Here is an 18,233-nt window from a genome sequence, read left to right as displayed (position 1 = left end):
AACATTCGGGGGGCTCGAGCCCCCCAAGCCCCATGGAGTCGGCGCCTATGCATATGTATAATGACTACCCGATGACGTAGTGATAACGTCGTCACGTTATTATCAAGGAGTCCCGAGTTCGATACCCAGTGGAGGCACATAGTGGTTCGGATTCCATCTTAAATTGTAGGTCCAATCTCGATTAGCCTATTTGCGCATAAAGTGGACTCGAATAAATTACAGGTGCATGTATCCCCTCCATTATTTGAAGCCGGCGTCACTGAGTATTTAATATCTTATACACCGGAACTTTAACGGTATCGGTAAAATTGTCTTGAGTTCGTCAGTAAAAACAAAAAGCAATAAACTCCGTCGACTGTTTCCTTCCGGATTATTTTGCTTCCTTGGAGATAGCCTTGAACTGGAGGAAACTGTAATGCCTGTACTCGAGGGTAAATGGAGCTGTCAAGAAGAACTAAGTGCTTCATTTCGGGACCGTATCTTTTCAAGACAAGAAGAAACAAAGGAGAAGACGGGCAAAAGAATCGGGAAAGGATCGATAAAGAATCCGGAAAGTTGATAAAAGGCGTTCTCCCATAGATCCCGCTCCTGATTTGTGGGTAAGTCGACTGAAAAGCTGACACTCTGGATCTCGCAATCGATACGCCCTGGCCCCAAAATCAATGTTGCCAGCTCCTGGGAAAGTTTCCCCTTTAGAGTGCACAAGTTTATAATCACTTCGCTGCTGTCCAACTTCGAAAGTTGGACGTGGAACAGCGACGTGCCGTAAACTATAAATCTGCTTCTACACGCTGATGCACTTGGACATTTACCATCCACTTTAGATTAATCTCGAAGATGAGAACGAATGATATCTGCTAGCACCAGTGCATAGTCACCACAAAGTAATGTACAGTCAACGGCAAAGATAATGGTAGGCAAATTATCCACCACTACTTTCATTAATTTTTTTCTACATCCTGTGTTGTTTTAAGGAAAGAAACTATGTTGGTTCGAAGCAGGCATTGTTCTCTGCTTATTGACTTAATTATTCATTGTCATCACATTGTGTAATACAGACCGAATGAAAATGGTGGTGGACAATTTGCCTACTGTTTCTTTCGCCGTTGAGTGTACGAGGGTAGTTCAAGAAATACGTTTAGCCGGTTTTCGTGGTCAGCTAGCGCCACGTACACGGGCAATATAAACAACAAGGCGATGTAGAAGTGAAATAGAAATATCATTACAGAGGCGAGGCGTTCGCTCATCGGGAGATGCGGCGATGACAAAGCAAAATAATAAAAATATTGCTTTTTAAATATTTTAGAGAAGAATAAATAAGTAAGAATATTCGCATATTTAAGCGAAATTAGTCAAGTGACACCATCAAATAGCTAGAAATACGCAAGAGATTCGCAAAGTTTAGCGCATCGAAGGGAGAGGCCAGTCCTACCCCCCCCCCCTTATGCGTTTCTTGTTGAGTGCAGTGGTGTCAGGTGGCCAAAATTCATCGCAGCAAGTCTGCGAATCCAAGACCCTTCTACCACTTTTCCCCTGCTCTTGGAGGTCATAAGATACCTTTTTTCAGCCTCCTTGTTTACAAACAGGGCAGGGTTTCTGTGACGTCATCAAGATGAAACTTCTCAGAATGTTCAGCACTGTAAAACTAAAGCATGCAACGCTCTTGTTTATAAGAGAAAAACACATATTGAAGAGCATCGCAACGCAACTTGCACAGAATATATGAAAGGAATGGTGAATAGAAAAAAAATATAAGTAAGTAAAAGCATAAATTTCCCCACGGTGCTAGAAAGAACTAAAAAAAAAACAGTTCTGGATCCATTGTATTTCCTTTATAGTATTTCTCCCTTTTTTATTATTATTCTGCAGTTCAAATATCGATTTCGAAAAAAAAATTCTTGCTTTACAAAACACGAAGTACTTCCTCTTGTTTTATGTTTACTATGCTTACAAAGAAGACTGATTTTTGTTCTCGAGGTGACGGACATACTTATTCAGATAGAACCTTTTCCCTAACATATCTTACTTTCACGCCAGAGATGGCCAAAAACATCAGGATTCCGTTTTGTCTTCCTTATTTTACGATACTCCGCATGGAAAAAATGGATTTCGTCATCTCTACTTCGCATGTCATATACGAACACTATCGATCATTATCAATGTAGGAATATCCTCCCTCCACTCCGGTTGAAAGATTGACCCTGACGTTTGGCAAGTCTTGCGATGACTACGTAAATATGTCACGCTTCGACACTGGTATTTAATTTGTTGAAGAAACGTGAGAAATGTCCATTAGATTTTTCTTATTTAGCGTCACTTTTCTGACTTTTTTTGGCTAATCGCAACGATGATTCATTGATTGATTGAGCTGGTGTTTTAAATTCACTTTATGCACATTGGGACTGGACCTACAGCTTAAAGTGGAATCCGAACCACTATGTGCCTCCATCGTGTATCGAACCCGACACCCCTTGATTACAAGGCGACAACGCTACCACTGCGCTATCGGGGATGCCCAATCGTGACGATGAAGATGAGTGATGAATTTGATGAAGCGACGCTCATAATGAACAGCCCTGCCCAAGCCGGGATTCGAACCCGGACCCCTGGCGTCGTAGCGTGCTGTGCTAACCACACCACGACTAAGGTTGGCGAGAAGTATATTTTACCTTCTTTACAAATATGAAAGTGGCCTTAATTTTTACCTTTTCATCGGTGGAGGTCACCGTAAAAAAATTGCCCTCGGTCAGACAATATCTGATGTTGACACAAACCAAAAATAGCCGGGGTGGGCGGAATCGACGATTTGGGTGGGTGGGTGGGAGGGGGGGGGTTGTGTCACACTGACGTGGCCTTCGGGGCCCTAGGTTCGTATTATTGTGTCTTCCAACGAATAAGGAAAGCCATCTGGTACTGTTCGTCAAAAAGCAGGAGGGTCAAAAATCGCCGAAAAAATATGACTTTTCGAGTGTTTCGGGTTGCCTATCTTCCACCATTACACTTCTCCTCCAGACGCCCCTCACACACAGCCAAAGGAGCAGTGACACGCACAGAGATCGTCCATGTCCTCAACCAAACTTTGGTCCTATATTTTCACTAAACTCTGGACACCTGGAGATCTTAACCTCTGGTGTTACAAACATCATTTCTGGACTTAACTTCGTTCAGAAGTTAGAGTGCATTTCAAGTCGATAACTTGTTGACAATTGATTGTGCAATCAGTATTTTGTGCATATGTTTGTGTTCTTTTCTCTTATGTCATGGTCACAGCTTTTACATCCTGAGATATAGTCAGTGTACTATCCTTGTGCCCATCAAAGTAGAGACCCTATGGTACTATCACTTCATTTACTCTGTCTTCCCTCGAATCCACACCTGGCCTCGAAGTGCCTTCCGTCGTCACCATGATGTGGTCTTGGAAGGCTGCTGTCACAACAACTACCGTGGCTATGTTGCCGACGCCGTACGTGATGCCACCGCAACCATCTTGATGATTGTATTCTGTCTTCTCCGTGTATATGGGACATAGTAGACGGGAGCCTCCGCACCTTCATAGACGTCCGAAGAAGTGGTAATAGCTTCCTGGACATCTTAAGAAGGTACTCGGGGCTGAGAGTCCCTTGTTGACACATATTTTCAGCCCTTTGTTCCTCTATCTCCATGTCTTGCAGTGCCCTCGAGTGCTTCTTGTTCTGAGTGGTCTTAGAGTCTATTATTAGCATGTGCTGCAGTCTCTTGGATCGTTGATATTGCAAGAAGTCACATTTTTTAAAGGAATTTTCAAGGCACATTTGCATGTAGAGTGGTCTTCACATCTACATGACACAGTCAAACAACTTCCTCTCTGTAGCCGTTTGAAATTACTCCAACTCCTTCCGAAACGGTGTTTCATCCTCCGGAACACCACTCCTCGTAGCTTAACTTCGTTTGTCATGCAATTTCTTCAGAAGCTGGTGGATTCTTGCATTGCTAACTGTGGAACTGGATACTCTTGTCTACAATTTCTTGAAATCTTCCAGCACAAGCTTGTCACTTGCTCACTGAAATGTCAAGAAGTCATTGATTTGATGTGGCACACTCTAACTTCTGGACGAAGTTAAGTCCAGAAATGTTGGAGGTAAAGGTCCCCAGGTGTTCCCAGTATCGTCAAAATAGACCAAAGGTTGATTAGGATATTGACGCCCTCTGTACGTGTCACTGCTCCTTTGGCTGTGTGTGAGGGCCATCTGGAGGTAAGCAGCGTAATGATGGAAGATAGGCAACCTGCAACACTAGAAACGTTATATATTTTTTTTATTTTCGGCGGTTTTTGGCCCCTGTTGCTTCGTTCCTTTTGACAAATGGTACCAGATGGCTTTCCTTATTCATTGGAGCACACAACATACTTGATATGGCAAACCTAAGGCCCCGGAAGGCCACGTCTGTGTGACACAAAACCCTCCAAATCGTCATTTTAATATATATATATATATATATATATATATATATATATATATATATATATATATTTGGCTATTTCTGGTTTGCGTCAACAGCAAATATTGTCTGAGCGCAAAAACTTTTTTGTAGTGATCTACCCTGATGGAAAGGAAAATATAGACCCTTTTGTTCTGAAATTTTATATGCTGCTCGTATCATGATGCCCTAATATACTGGCTCTAGCTATCACATAATTTATTACAGAAATTGTGAGCAAACTTTCAATTTCATACAGTGAAGGAAGATGCAGGGGATAGTATCCCCCAGCTAACATTTTTCACAAAGCATTCTCCCAGCTGCCTCACTGTCACCATGTTAAGCCATAGACCACATTAAACCAAGACTCGACTCCAGCCAACATACTCCACTTCAGGCACTGATACCATGTACAATGTGTTTTTTTACAGAAGAATGTTCGTAATAGAAATTATAATTTTTTTATATTAGATAGATCAAATGCAATTATGTAGAATGTGTATTTATTGTTCAACTGTGATTTCTTATTTTCAGTATGGTGGCTTCTAGCATTAGTCAAAAGCCATGGACACTCATTTACAACTTGCAGTCATTCTAACAATTCTTGCAAATGGTCTGGTGCACACACAAAATCCCACCCTCTATCAGCTGGGAGGAGTTCTCAGCACTTCCGAAAGTGAGGCATTTTTTAATGAAACAATCATGGTAAGCATATTATACGTTACAATGCTGGCATTAATTTCAACTTAAGGATTCTTATTCTTCTGGGAAAAACATGAAAAAGTTATAAATTTAGTTATGAAAGTTTAGTACTAACTTTATTGTATCGAAAGTTAGTCTATATTTAAGATGCAAGGAGCATTGTTGCAATATTTACAATACATTCTAAATAAAAATCAAGGGGGAAAGAATCACTCACGTCAATTCAAAATATCTTTGTCATGGTCAGTGTGGTATTTAAGAAATTTCCAGTGGGGGGAAACTTCATGCTAAAGGTCCCGGGTTTGATCCCCGGCCGGTTCAAATCCGGGAACTTTTCTAACGGTGGAAGCGGCCCCGGCGCCTACCCAGCGTCGAATAACATGGGTACCTGGGGGAAACCCTGGGGGGTAAAGGCGGTCAGGGGCGTGATGCTGATCACATCACCCCCACTCACGACCGGATCAAGAAAGTGTGGGGCGTTACCCCCACACCCCCTATACACCTTTATGGCGTGGTGCTAAGCACAGGGGAACACTTTACCTTTACCTTTACCAGTGGGGGGAAATTCTACTGACTGTCTAGGAACAGCATGACATAATGACTTTATGCCATATAACATTTCCCCCATGGATAAAATTTATCAAGCAGAGTAGGGGCTGCAAGTACCCAGAAGGGGGGAAATCCCCCCATCCTCCCCTACAAATACCACCCTGGTCATGATGCAGGAACAACTGTCACTCAAAGTAATCTACGGAAACTGCTTTATTTCAGTGGTGAGATCAAAAGTTGGCCATTGAGTCAGCTTTACTTGAAGGAAAGTATAAATAATCATCTGACATAACTTGGCCTCAAATGAAAGTTATAACTTACTTTAAAGAGAGACATCACTTTTATTACTATTTTATGAATACAATATAAATAAAACTGAATTTTTTTTGAGCATCAGATACTAGGATAAGTAAGGTTTGAAAATGCATTATGGGAATTATTTTCAAGGATGTATCAGTAATAATAGTTTTTAAAATTGAAATGACAATTTCACAATTTATAGTATGATTTGCTAAAATGTCTCTTCCATTTATTTACACTTGTTAAAATATATTGAACTTAACAGTAATATTGCATAACTACTAAATGCTCTGTTCTATTCCTTTAGCACATAAATTTCGACATGACCTACGTGAAAAGGGGTGTCACCCTCTATGCTTCCACGGTGCTTATTGATCCAAATCCAATAAAGACAGCTCTCAGTGTGTGCAGTGAGCTTATTCAGAAAAAGGTGAGATAAAAAAAATGTTTTTTCCATGGAATTTGTATTGGAGTTAAAGTTAAATTGATACCACTTTGAACTGTAACTGATTGCACTGCCAATATCCTTGCTAGATATTGATTCTTGAAATGTTCAGAATTTCTTACAGCCGGCCCCTGTGGCGGAGTGGTTAGCATATCGCACTATGACGCTAGGGGTCCCGGGTTCGAATCCTGGCCTGGGCATGGATGTTTCTCAGTGTCCATTCATCAATTACATCATATCATCCCTCATTTTCCATCTTCGCAAATTAGCCAAAAGTGGCACAAAAAGCAAAGTAAAAGAAATCAAATCAAATCAAATCAAAGAATTTCTTACAGAATATTTTATTGCGCACAATGTTATAAGATAAATACATCACAAATATGCTATATATATCAGTCAGGTTTATTTTTTGTAAAGGGTAAAAGATCTACAATACAAAATACAATAGGTACCTAAAGGAAAATAACTAAATAATATTGTAATTTCTAATCACTATTTTTTTAATTTCTGGTTAGTATTTCAGACAACAATTTTTATATTAAATTTAATGCAATTTCAAATCTATAAGAATGATGTAAAATATTAAAAATTCTGTATAATATTATGATAATTCTTAATTGTAGTATTTGCTGCTTAATATACAACTGGGAAAGTCAAGATTTTCAAGTAAATTAAGTATTCTGTCAAAGAAATAAGAAAAATTCTCATATTTCATGTTACCAAACACTACCTGAGGAAATATCATTTGTAGTTGTAGAAATGAAATGAAAAATCTGGAAAAAAAAAAAATGCTTGGATGAAACCAAATTCATCTTAATGCAAAAGTTTTGGAAGTATGTTCTTCATATTTCCACGGAGTGAAGATTACCAAAAAATCACATAAAAGAAGAGAAATATGACCCACAACATTAACTTCCTCAATTTTCATTGAATGCGATTAAGAATATTGGCATCCTACAATTTACAATTTCCGTGTACAAACTTATGTACACACTAGCATATGCAGTAATTCTTTTCAAATGGGGCTGGAATTGTAAAGGTGGGTATTACATGGCAGCATTCTATGGGAGGAGGCAGGATACACTATAAAATATTTCAAAATCGCAATTTCTAACCTTCATTTTAAAAGTTGTTCAATGACAAAAATATTAATTGAGGGTCATTTTAAGGGGGTTTGCATTTATTTACCACTTTGGGTTTTCCAGAGTTATTTATTGCCTTCTAGGGGTGTGCGGGATCTCGAAAAGTCGGGACCGGGAAAAAAATTTCCCATCCCGATCCTGACTTTGGGAAATGACTTCCTGACATTTCGGGATCCCGAGCAGTCAGGAAATAACGAATGGTCATTTTAAAAAGTTGTTAGTTCTCAACGTTTTCTGCATTGTAAATGTCTGGAACATATCGGAAATTGTTAGTTTTTGTACCAGAAATACAACAATCACGTATGGTGAAAATGACGTGTAGAATTCGAGAATTCAAGAGCTTCGGGAAATTTCGAACATTTCCCGACTTTGTCAGGAAATTGAGAATGTTTCCCATCCCGAATGTCGGGATTTTAAAAATTTCCCATCCCGACCCAAAAAATTCTGTCCCGCACACCCCTATTGCTTTCATTTGAAAATTGTGATTTTCTCAAACTTTCAGGTTGGGCTGTAGCTCCGTCAACTCCACTCCTGTGTACGCAAGTGTATGTGCATATAGAAAGACTCAGAAAATGAATTACAATGATTGGGTGGGTGGGGTAACTGGATGGTATCATTTAATTTTATTTTTATTAATTTCCTGTATTGTCATAAAACAATAACTAGTACATGGAATGATAGCTTTATTCATTGGGAACTAATTGTATTTTTTTCAGTATTTTGCTTCAATTCTCTAGCGAGTAAAAAAATATTGTTTCGACTACTGCACTTTTCTGACTTTAAAAGTGAAAAACTATGTTTGTCCTGCCTTAACTAAATGTAACACTAATTTTTTGTGAAGTGGGACTTGCTTGATTTTTAGCCTTAAAACAAGTAAATATACTCCAAAAAGTATGAAGCATTTTTAAAAATCTTAATACAGTACATGCACTTTAAAGGGGGAGGGTTAAGGAGGGGAGAAAACTACCTCCCAATTACCCACATGTTTTTCAAAATTTTGAGATACTCTAAAAATTTATAGGTTGTACAAAAAAAATTTACTGTGTGTATGAGGGTTGGGGAGTAAGTCATGGCAACCCAGTAATAATTCGACAATTGAAGGATGTATTAAAAATTTGTTATCATGAAAGAAAACCCAAGCAACCCTGTGACATACACATGTGCACATGTTACAAAAACTTGTCTGATTATGACAAACCTTCAAAAGGTGCACATGTGTCAGACAGGTTTTTGTAACTTGTACATTAATACATGTGTATGTCACAGGGTTGCTTGGGTTTTCTTTCATGATTCCTACCAACAAAATATCCATAATGGATACTCTTTCAGTTGTATATAACAAATTTTTAATACATCCTTCGACTGTCGAATTATTACTGGGTTGCCATGACTTACTCCCCAACCCTCATATTATCATTTACCTACATATATAAACTGTAAGCAGTAGGTTTTTCAAAGCCCTAGAATACTGGGATAATATTGTTTTATTTAGTTTTAACAAAATTGCGAAGTTTTCTTAAAAACATTTGTAATTTAAAAAACAAAAATATTTAAATTCTTTTCCTCCTATTAAAACTGGGTGTAAAATGTAGTTTTTACTTTTTTTAACACCCTTTTGTCCACAGACTGTAGCCCTAATATCTTGTGAGTTCTAGGTATACCTCCAAATTACCCCCATGGGGTTAATTGGGTTGTAAATTACTTTTTAATTTTTTTAATGCATAAAATAAGGAGGTAAAAAAATTAAAGCGTGTTTAAGAGATGGTAATTGAAGGTTCTCAAGATAATAAATTGGGTCCAAAGTCTTAAAACAAGTATCAGAGTCTACACAGCTTCGTTTTAAAAACATACCTCCCAATTCCCCCCGCTTACCCTACTTTAGTTATAATAGCTAACTTCTCACAGCCAGTTCCTTCACTCAATACAATGTTATTTTCAAAGGATCAAAAATATAGAGGCAATACCTATATATTAAACCACTAGACTACATATCTCCAGTAGCTAATTCGTAAGAATTAAAATTATTGTTCTGCTGAAATGTAAATGTCACTGATATATTTTTTTTCCAAGAAATTCATCCTTACATTCAGTTACCTCTAGTGGTACTACTATTACTATTATAAACAGATTGTATACTTCATGTTTATATAATGTGATTGGCTGTGTACATCCTAACTTTTCCTCAACAAACCAAATATACAAATAAGACATTTGTATAACATTTATTTTAATCAGGTTTGATCATTCACGGAATATTACATTCATGGTGGACAAAACTTTTAAGTTTAAAAATATTGAAATCTTCTAGATGAATACAAAATTCTATATTTGTATATTATTAAGATCATATTTGTTTTATTATTTTGTAGGTGTATGTAGTGATTGTATCACACCCACTCACGGGGGACCTCTCCCCAGCCGCTGTGTCTTATACAAGTGGCTTCTATCACATTCCTGTCATTGGCATTTCTTCAAGAGATTCTGCATTTTCAGATAAGGTGAGAAAGTTGAAATTATCAGAATTTGAAGCTTGGTAAAGCCATAAAATTTCCAATTCTTGCACGGTGTCTTTAACATGGTTTTCAATTTCTTTGCACATAATTTCTGATAGGATACAAGTGAAGAATTCATATTTTCTTGTTAAACCAGAGTATGCACTTTAAATACATAATTATTGTAGTGATTGTACATTTTTATATTACTCTGCACAGAATTGATTGCCACATAACCTACAGGATGACAAAATCATATCTTTACAGATACTTCAGCAATGATACAATTGAAACACGATGAAAATGTTAACCGAGACAAACAAACATAACAACAATAATAATAATAATAATAATTAGTGAACAGGCCTTTCATTTGCATTGTATAATACCTTATGAGTTGAATTATAACTGCACAGTGTTCATTATATTAATTATTTATTTATTTATTTATTAATGCCTTGTTTTAAATGGCGGAGTTAAGGCCGTACAATGCCTTTTCTTCCACTCAACCATACATTTAAAATTATACATTATTATATTATACACAAAGTACACTAAGTCATTTCACATAGGTCCACACACACACATTATACTCATACACACAAGTCTTAAAGCCCTGAATATAACACACAAAATACAAAATATATAATACACAAAAAACTAAATATGGAATGAAAGAATGCAAAATTTGAAATTGTATTTAAGTAACTGCAAGGTATTTTAAGAATTCGTTCACTTGCACATGCTTTTTAGTCTGCTTGACAGGGGAAGATCTAACAACTACTCTGAAGAGATTGGCGAACACGTCTGCTAAAGGAACCGACGGAGCTTACTGCTCTAGTGCTTTCTGGCAGCTGATTCCATAGTCTTACAGCCGATACGGAGAAAGAGTTGGAGAAGAAGTTTGATCTGTGGACAGGGATAGAGAGAACTGAGGAGCTGCGTGATCTGGTGTCGCGATCGTGAAATTCGTGAAGAAATTGGAAGCGAGAGAGGAGATAGGAAGGTGACTTGAGGTTGAGAACTTTGTAAAGTAAAATCAGAGTGTGCAGCGTTCGTCTTTCTTGCATACGTAGCCACCCCAATTTGAGAAAATAAGGTGATAGGTGGTCCCAATATTTTAAATTAAAAATGTATCGTACGCAGGCATTTTGAACACTCTGCAGACGTCTAGCTGACTCACCTGTTAAGCCGGAATACGCTACGTCACAATAATCTAAATGGCATAAAACTAGGGACTGACATAGTTTGGCCTTGATAGAGGTGGGGAGGAACTTGCCCATGCGTCTTATAGAATACAGAGATGCGAAAGCTTTTCTACACGCCGAACTTGTGTGATGTGACCATGATAAATTTCCGTCTAATACAATTCCCAGATCTTTAACAGTTTGGTTAAATGGAATGTGAGTCGAATCTACAAGAATGGAAGGCAGAATGTTAAGATCTACGTAACGTTTCAGTTTATCGGAAGCAATCAAAATTGCTTGTGTTTTATTAGGGTTAATATACATGCCATTGTCTAGCGACCAGTTAACAATCCTCTCTATATCTTCATTAACCTTGGAAATACCATCGTTTAACATTACTGGGGTGCAGAATAGTACAACTGGAGGTCATCGGCATACAGGTGATAACGGCAGTGTTTCAAGATATTTGGTAGGTCATTAATGTATAAAGAAAATAATAAAGGGCCGAGTACACTTCCTTGCGGAACGCCACAAGTAATCTCAGATAGCGCCGAGCACTTGCCATCATAAACCACCCTTTGTTTACGTCCAGTTAAGTAGGATTTGACCCAGTCGGTTGCAGAGGTGGTGAAATTAAAAAATGATTTTAGCTTGGAAATGAGAATATCATGGTCGAGTGACTGGAAAGCTTTCGTGTAGTCCAATAAAACTAAAACTGTCGCCTGTCTGCAGTCCATAGCTTGTCTGACGTCGTCGGTTATGTGAGTCATGGCGGTGCTAGTGCTGTGATTAGGTCTAAATCCCGACTGAAACGGAGCCAGAACTTCATTTGTATGTCGGCTGATTTGGTCGTGAGCAATGTATTCTAATGCTTTCGATAGCGCGGGAAGAATACTGATAGGTCGGAAATTGTCAATGGAAGTGGCGGGGTCAGTCTTGGCGAGAGGAAGAACGTGTGCTATTTTCCACTTATCTGGAAAAATACCAGAGCGCAGAGAAAGATTAAAAATGTCAGTGATGTATGGCAATACATGAGGTAAAATCAGCTTTATTAGTCGCAATGGGAGGTTGTCGGCTCCTTCAGAACCAGATTTGATCCGACCGATTGCAGTTGCAACTTGGAACTCATAGACTGGGTTAAAATTGAACTCTATCATTTCTGTTTTGTGGTTTGCTATAGCTCTAATAGTAACATTTTTAGCATCGTTATTCATTGAATTAGAGAGAGAGAAATGTGTATTTAATTCATCAAGGGACGAAACACGAGTAGGATCTACGTTACGTTTCTCTCCTAGCCCTAGATTTCTTAAGTTATTCCACAACATTCGGGGGTTGCCTTGCATATTTAATAATTCGTAAGAGAGCCTTCTCTTTGCATTGCGCACGGCCTGATTACATCGATTTCTCAACACGCGGTAGTTATTAAAACTGTTTAAAGTATTTGGAGATTTGAGGCGCTTGTCAAATTTAAACCTGCGGTGAGCCGAATCACGCTCCGCCATAAGTGCGAGAATGCTGTCGGTCATCCAGGGGGAAGCAGGCCGCGTGACGCGTTTTTTCTTGAGTGGAGCATGTTTGTCGAAAAGGTGTAAGATTAGACTATTTAATTCATTAAGCTTATCGTTAATATCAGTGAAGCTGTTTATTGAATTCCATGGGGTTCTTGTAGCATCTTCGTTTAGTGAAGCGGGGTTAATTTTCTTTAAATCGCGGTATTCAATTATGTTTGGCTTGGATTTCGGAACATTGAGCGAGTAAGCAACGTAAATAAGATCGTGGAACGAGAGACCGCAGGCGCTCGTTTGTCCATGTTTGGTGATTCGAGAGCAGTCTCCTGTTAAGATGACATCTAGCCAAGAATGCGACGTAGCCGTGTGGAAGGTAGGATCGAGCTTCAAAATATTTAGATTGTAAGAAGAGATAGCAGCGCGGAATTTATTTACTTCGGGTTTGTCAGTTTCTAAATGAAAGTTCAGATCCCCAAGTAATAATACATGCGAGTACATGGGAATGAGTTTAGCCAGTTCCTCCTCACAATTTACAAAGCACGTTCCAGGTGGACGGTACGCAACAGCTAGAAGTAGCTTCTGTTTGTTGATGGTAAGTTCCAGGAAAAGATATTCTGTCATTCGTGCGTAGTTACCGTCAGATTTAGCCACAACCACCGCGGTAATATCTTCCCTTATCAGTGCCATCACCCCGCCACCTCGTTTCCCCAACCTGTCGTTTCGGAAGACGTTGTAGCCTCGGAAGGAGACCATGCTGGAGGGTGTGAGGGGATTAAGCCATGTCTCCGATACAAGAATGCAGTGGAGATTCAGGGGGGAGAAAATAGCTTTGAAGCTATCGAGGTGCGCTTCGATGCTCTGTGCATTCACGTGTGACACCAACAGTGAGTTCGGACAAGTCTTCAGCTCATTTCCGAGAATTTCGGCTGTGCTGACCGCGGGGGGCGGAGTGCCAGGGCAATTAGCAGAGCGACGACCCTCTTCAGAATTTCGTCCACTGTCACCGAGATGCGTTGTTGCCAGATTAGCCATTTTTAGAATTGAGGTTTAACGAACAGAAACAAGATGGGAGAAGAAACATTAGCATACCAAAATTAAATTTAGAATTATTACTTACCCTGTCAAGCAGAATAGCATGGAGGAAAGCATCAGGGAATGACACACACACACTCACATTAAAAAACGATAACATAAACAAGAACCCGGACAAAAAACTCACACTAAACACACATGATTTGAACACATCACACACACAATTATTCATACACAGCGTATCATAACGACAAAAGTCACATATGCTCTTCATTACACTTCGTACTCAGTTCGCGTTGCACCCCATCTCAAGGGAGAACGTCAAGATCCTCGGGGGAAGATATAAGGTAGCGACGACCTCCGTGAAATACGAAAATGCGCCCGTCTTGGCTCCAGGCATTGCGTGTCCCTACGCGATCCTTTGCCACTCGCAAAACCCTCTGTCTGTAGGGAGTTAGCGACTCTGTAATTAATAGGGACGAGTTCTTTAGCATCTTCTTTGATTTCCACACCTCGTTCCTGGAGCGGTAGCTTACAAATTTCACTATGATGGGGCGTTTTCCCGATCTCAAAACTTCCGCAGACGATCTTTTCGGAGGGCCAAGCCTGTGGCACCGGTCAACGTGCTCGAGCTTGATGTGCTGCAACTGAAGCTTATTTTGTAAAGTCTGGAGCACGATGCTGTCCACGTCTTCGTTGGTGGTTTCGGGGACCCCATGCAGCAAAATGCAGTTCCTCCTAGAGTACTGCGCTAGGTCATCTATTTCAATGGTGTTCGTGCGTATCTGCTTGTTCATGCTCTCTAGGTCGCGCCGCAGCTCTGTCATGGAGTCGCTCGTCGATCTCTTAAATTGCACAAACTCCTCTCTGAGGTTCAGGAGTGACTTGCGGAGGTCAGCATCTTCTTGCACCGATCCATGGTTGTCTAGCAACTCATCAAGTCGTTGCTGGAATGCTTCCATGGTTTTGCCTATTTCTTCAACTTTGGTCGAAACAACTGATAGTGTAGGCTTGGACATGATAACAACCCCGAAGATCCACACGGTGAAGCTATTGACCTGGCGGAAGATGTGGCAACGTACAGCGGTGGAGAATAGAATGCCAGGCTAGCTGAGGGGTGAAAGCGCGGAGCTCTATTCAAGCACGTCCATCCACTACAACTCACAACTCACTATGATTTCTTCAATAAAATCTATGGAAGACTAAGGCCGTGTCCAAATTGGCAAGCACTCCATCCCATTCTCTCCCATTTTTGTCGTATGCTGTCGAAGTTGTCCGAATCTACATGTCCCCTTGCAGTACAGTTGTCACTTTTCCTACCAGGTGTCAGCCCAAATGTCACCTAACGCACTCTGGGGAGCACGCGCACAGTACGGAAGCAGAAGGCAAGCAGAAGCAGAGGCCAACCACACATTACAATGATTTCCACCTATTTACTAATCATATTAAAAATGTGACATGTGATTTCTTCATTTACAATTTTTCTACATTCAGTGTTAACGATAAAATGTCCAAGTGCCGTTGTCTCTACAAAGTGAAAGTTGGAATATGGCTGCCAATTGCAGGGCCACAGCGAGTTGAAGCATGCATCTGTCATGCCTTTCACCTCTCCCCTCCAACTCTTCGTATGCTGCCAATTTCGACAATGGAGGTAGGTTGATTCCCCGAATGGAACAGTGCTCTAGGGGACATCTGCTGCCGATTCGGATGCAGCCAAATAAATTCTACATAAAATATTGCAAGTTAAAATATCATTCAATTTTGAACAATCCTTGAGACCAACAGATCTGAAAACTGTGGATGTATTTCTTTTCAGAACATTCACGTTTCATTCTTGAGGACCGTTCCACCTTACTCCCACCAGGCTGACGTATGGGTGGAACTCCTGAAACACTTAGACTATAGAAAAATCGTCTTCATCCATAGCACGGACACGGACGGCCGTGCACTTCTCGGACGCTTCACGACGGCATCGCAGAGCATGGAGGAGGATGTGGAGATCAAGGTGCAGGTCGGGCCATTTTAATCTTGTTTCTCTGTTGCATCTGCAGGAATGGCATCGTCTGTCTGGCTGGCAACGCTAATATACTGCTACTGCTGCTGCTGTACTGTGGATGTCTGTGTGTGTGTGATTGCATTCTTGTCAAGATGTTAATTAGTGAGTGAGCTGTGTAGAAATTCTGGGCATAGTTTGGTCAAATTAATTATGTTAATGTTTCTGAATGGACGTTATTTTTGTTGGTATTGGAGGAGTTTTGCCCCAAAGAATCTTGATATTAATTTATAACAATAACTTATAATATTAGTATTATAATTCATAATTAAATGGAGAAATCATATGTAAAATAATAAACAAACAAAGCAGTGATGATGCATTACCATCTCCGTCCCAGACACCATTACCTCACTTAATGAAGGCAGTGGTCCTTCAAAATGAATCGGAAGAAAAAAGGTAAAAAAAAAGGTAAAAGTAAAGTAAAGTGCTCCCCTGTGCTTAGCACTATGCCATGAAGGCGTATAGGGAAGAAACATTTCAATCCTCAATGCAGAAACACAAAATTTTTACTTGTGCAATAATATGGTTGTTTTAAGTGGTTTTTATTTTTCCTGCGATATTTCGTCCCAGAACTTTCTCAAGCTTAAAACATCAAAAAAACACACACACACACACACACACACACACACACACACACACACACACACAGACAATCTTGCATGGCTAGTCACAAGAGCATGATTGTGCACAAATATAGAATGACTAGCCATGTAAGGTTATGTGTTGTGTGTGTATATTTTGATGTAAGATTGAGAAAGTTCTGGGAAACCAGGACAAAACATGGTGGGTAAAATAAAAACAATTTAAAACAAACTTATTACAGTAGAACGTCGTTTATCCACATTAATTGGGCCTGAAGGTTATGGGGATAACGATTTTTGCGGATAATCAAACATGTGTTTATATAACAAAGAATAGCATGTACAGTACAGGTTTATTTTATACATACAGTACACAGTACTACATACGTATACAGTACAAGAAAACAAAAGACATGAGAAAATGAGAAAACACTCGTAATATACGTACAGTGCATGCCTAAACTACAGTACTGTACTTGTACTGTGTTATTTATGCAGAAAAATAATCAGAATTTTCTTTGGAACAGATTTGATTGTCTTTTTTTCTTGTCGCTCTTGCTTTTTTAAATGTGTGGATAACTGATGTTGCGGATAAAAAACGTTCTACTGTATATTATTTTGCCATCTACAAAAAGTGGTTATGCAAATTTTTAAGAACAACATAGATATAGAAAAATCGGGAACATGATTTCAAATAAAATCAAATTTGACCTCATCTATAAATGACAAATGGCAACTTAGTTAAATTGTTAGCACTCTTGCCACTGGTATGAGCTCAAAAATTCTGATGTTGAACAAGCATTGTGAGATTTGAGTTACTCAAAAGCAATAGCAGATTTCGACCTTGAAAGGCAGAAATCAGAGGTAACAGGACTCGACCATGAATCATTAAATGAAAAGCTACTTGACAGGTCCTGACTCTCAAAGGGCAATTGCACCATTAAGTAATACGAGAGTAATATGGGATAAATGGATTCACAATGCATTGATCTGGATATAATCATAACATTAGAAACCAATCACTTCAGGTATATATAAATAATTTATCATAGGTGTTGCTTGCATTAATATATTAACAACTTGGTAGATCGATTAATATACCTGTAACATCTACTTAAATTATCTCCAAATCTGATTTATTGTTGTTCTATTAATTTTGGCAGCCACTACCACATCCAACTTGAAATTTCTTGCTGTACTGTATGAATAGTGGCTATCAACATTAATAGAACAATAATACATCAGATACACAGGTAACACGAGTTAGTAGATCAAACTTAATGAAATGTTAATTTTATATCATAGATTATCATTTATGTGACAAAAGATTCTATGAAAAAAAAAATATGCCATTGTGACTAGTAGGTGAGTAGAAAACAATGCTCAAATTAATGCTTTAAATTTTAGAATAGAATATGTTATTCCTCAGGTATTAGAATTAGAATGTAGAAAGCTTATGTTAAGTATCATTGGTGTGAAAGACAGTGAACAGAAGTGAAATGGTGTATTTTCAACCAGTCATATTACTAATTAATCATTACCACAGTGGTCCAAAGAGTTAACAATTATCTCTTTTTCTTGTGCAAGTTTTATTAGTGTGTCCACCTTTACTAAATATACAAGCTCTGACAATAAAGTTCGGTGAATGATCCCGTAAATAGAAAGTAGATACAATATGAATGAAACTTATCTTACTGTCCTTCGAAGTAGACCCCTCCCGCAGCTATGCAACGCTGAGAACGGCTGTATATGTCCTGGAAACTTTTTGAGAAGTCTTCTTCTTT

At 38.9% G+C, this 18,233-nt stretch overlaps 1 protein-coding gene across 5 annotated transcripts in view; it reads left to right on the top strand.

Moving 5' to 3' along the window:
- Positions 1–18,233, top strand: part of LOC145985424 (glutamate [NMDA] receptor subunit 1-like) — an 81,760-nt gene that overhangs the window by 25,914 nt on the left and 37,613 nt on the right. For 4 of the 5 annotated variants that reach the window (XM_083119438.1, XM_083119435.1, XM_083119436.1 and 1 more), the window contains exons 2-5: positions 4,990–5,160; positions 6,314–6,436; positions 9,963–10,091; positions 15,629–15,823. In XM_083119438.1, coding sequence (XP_082975564.1) covers positions 5,020–5,160; positions 6,314–6,436; positions 9,963–10,091; positions 15,629–15,823 — 588 coding nt within the window. In that variant the 5' untranslated portion in view covers positions 4,990–5,019. The remainder of the gene's footprint in view (positions 1–4,989; positions 5,161–6,313; positions 6,437–9,962; positions 10,092–15,628; positions 15,824–18,233) is intronic. The other variant, XM_083119439.1, reaches the window with a different exon arrangement.

The sequence above is a fragment of the Lepisma saccharinum genome, chromosome 3 (assembly GCF_977018435.1).
Source record: "Lepisma saccharinum chromosome 3, izLepSacc3.1, whole genome shotgun sequence".
Classification (NCBI taxonomy): Eukaryota; Metazoa; Arthropoda; class Insecta; order Zygentoma; family Lepismatidae; genus Lepisma; species Lepisma saccharinum.
Note: the sequence above shows the minus strand (reverse complement) of the source record. Positions and strands in the feature narration are given on the sequence as shown.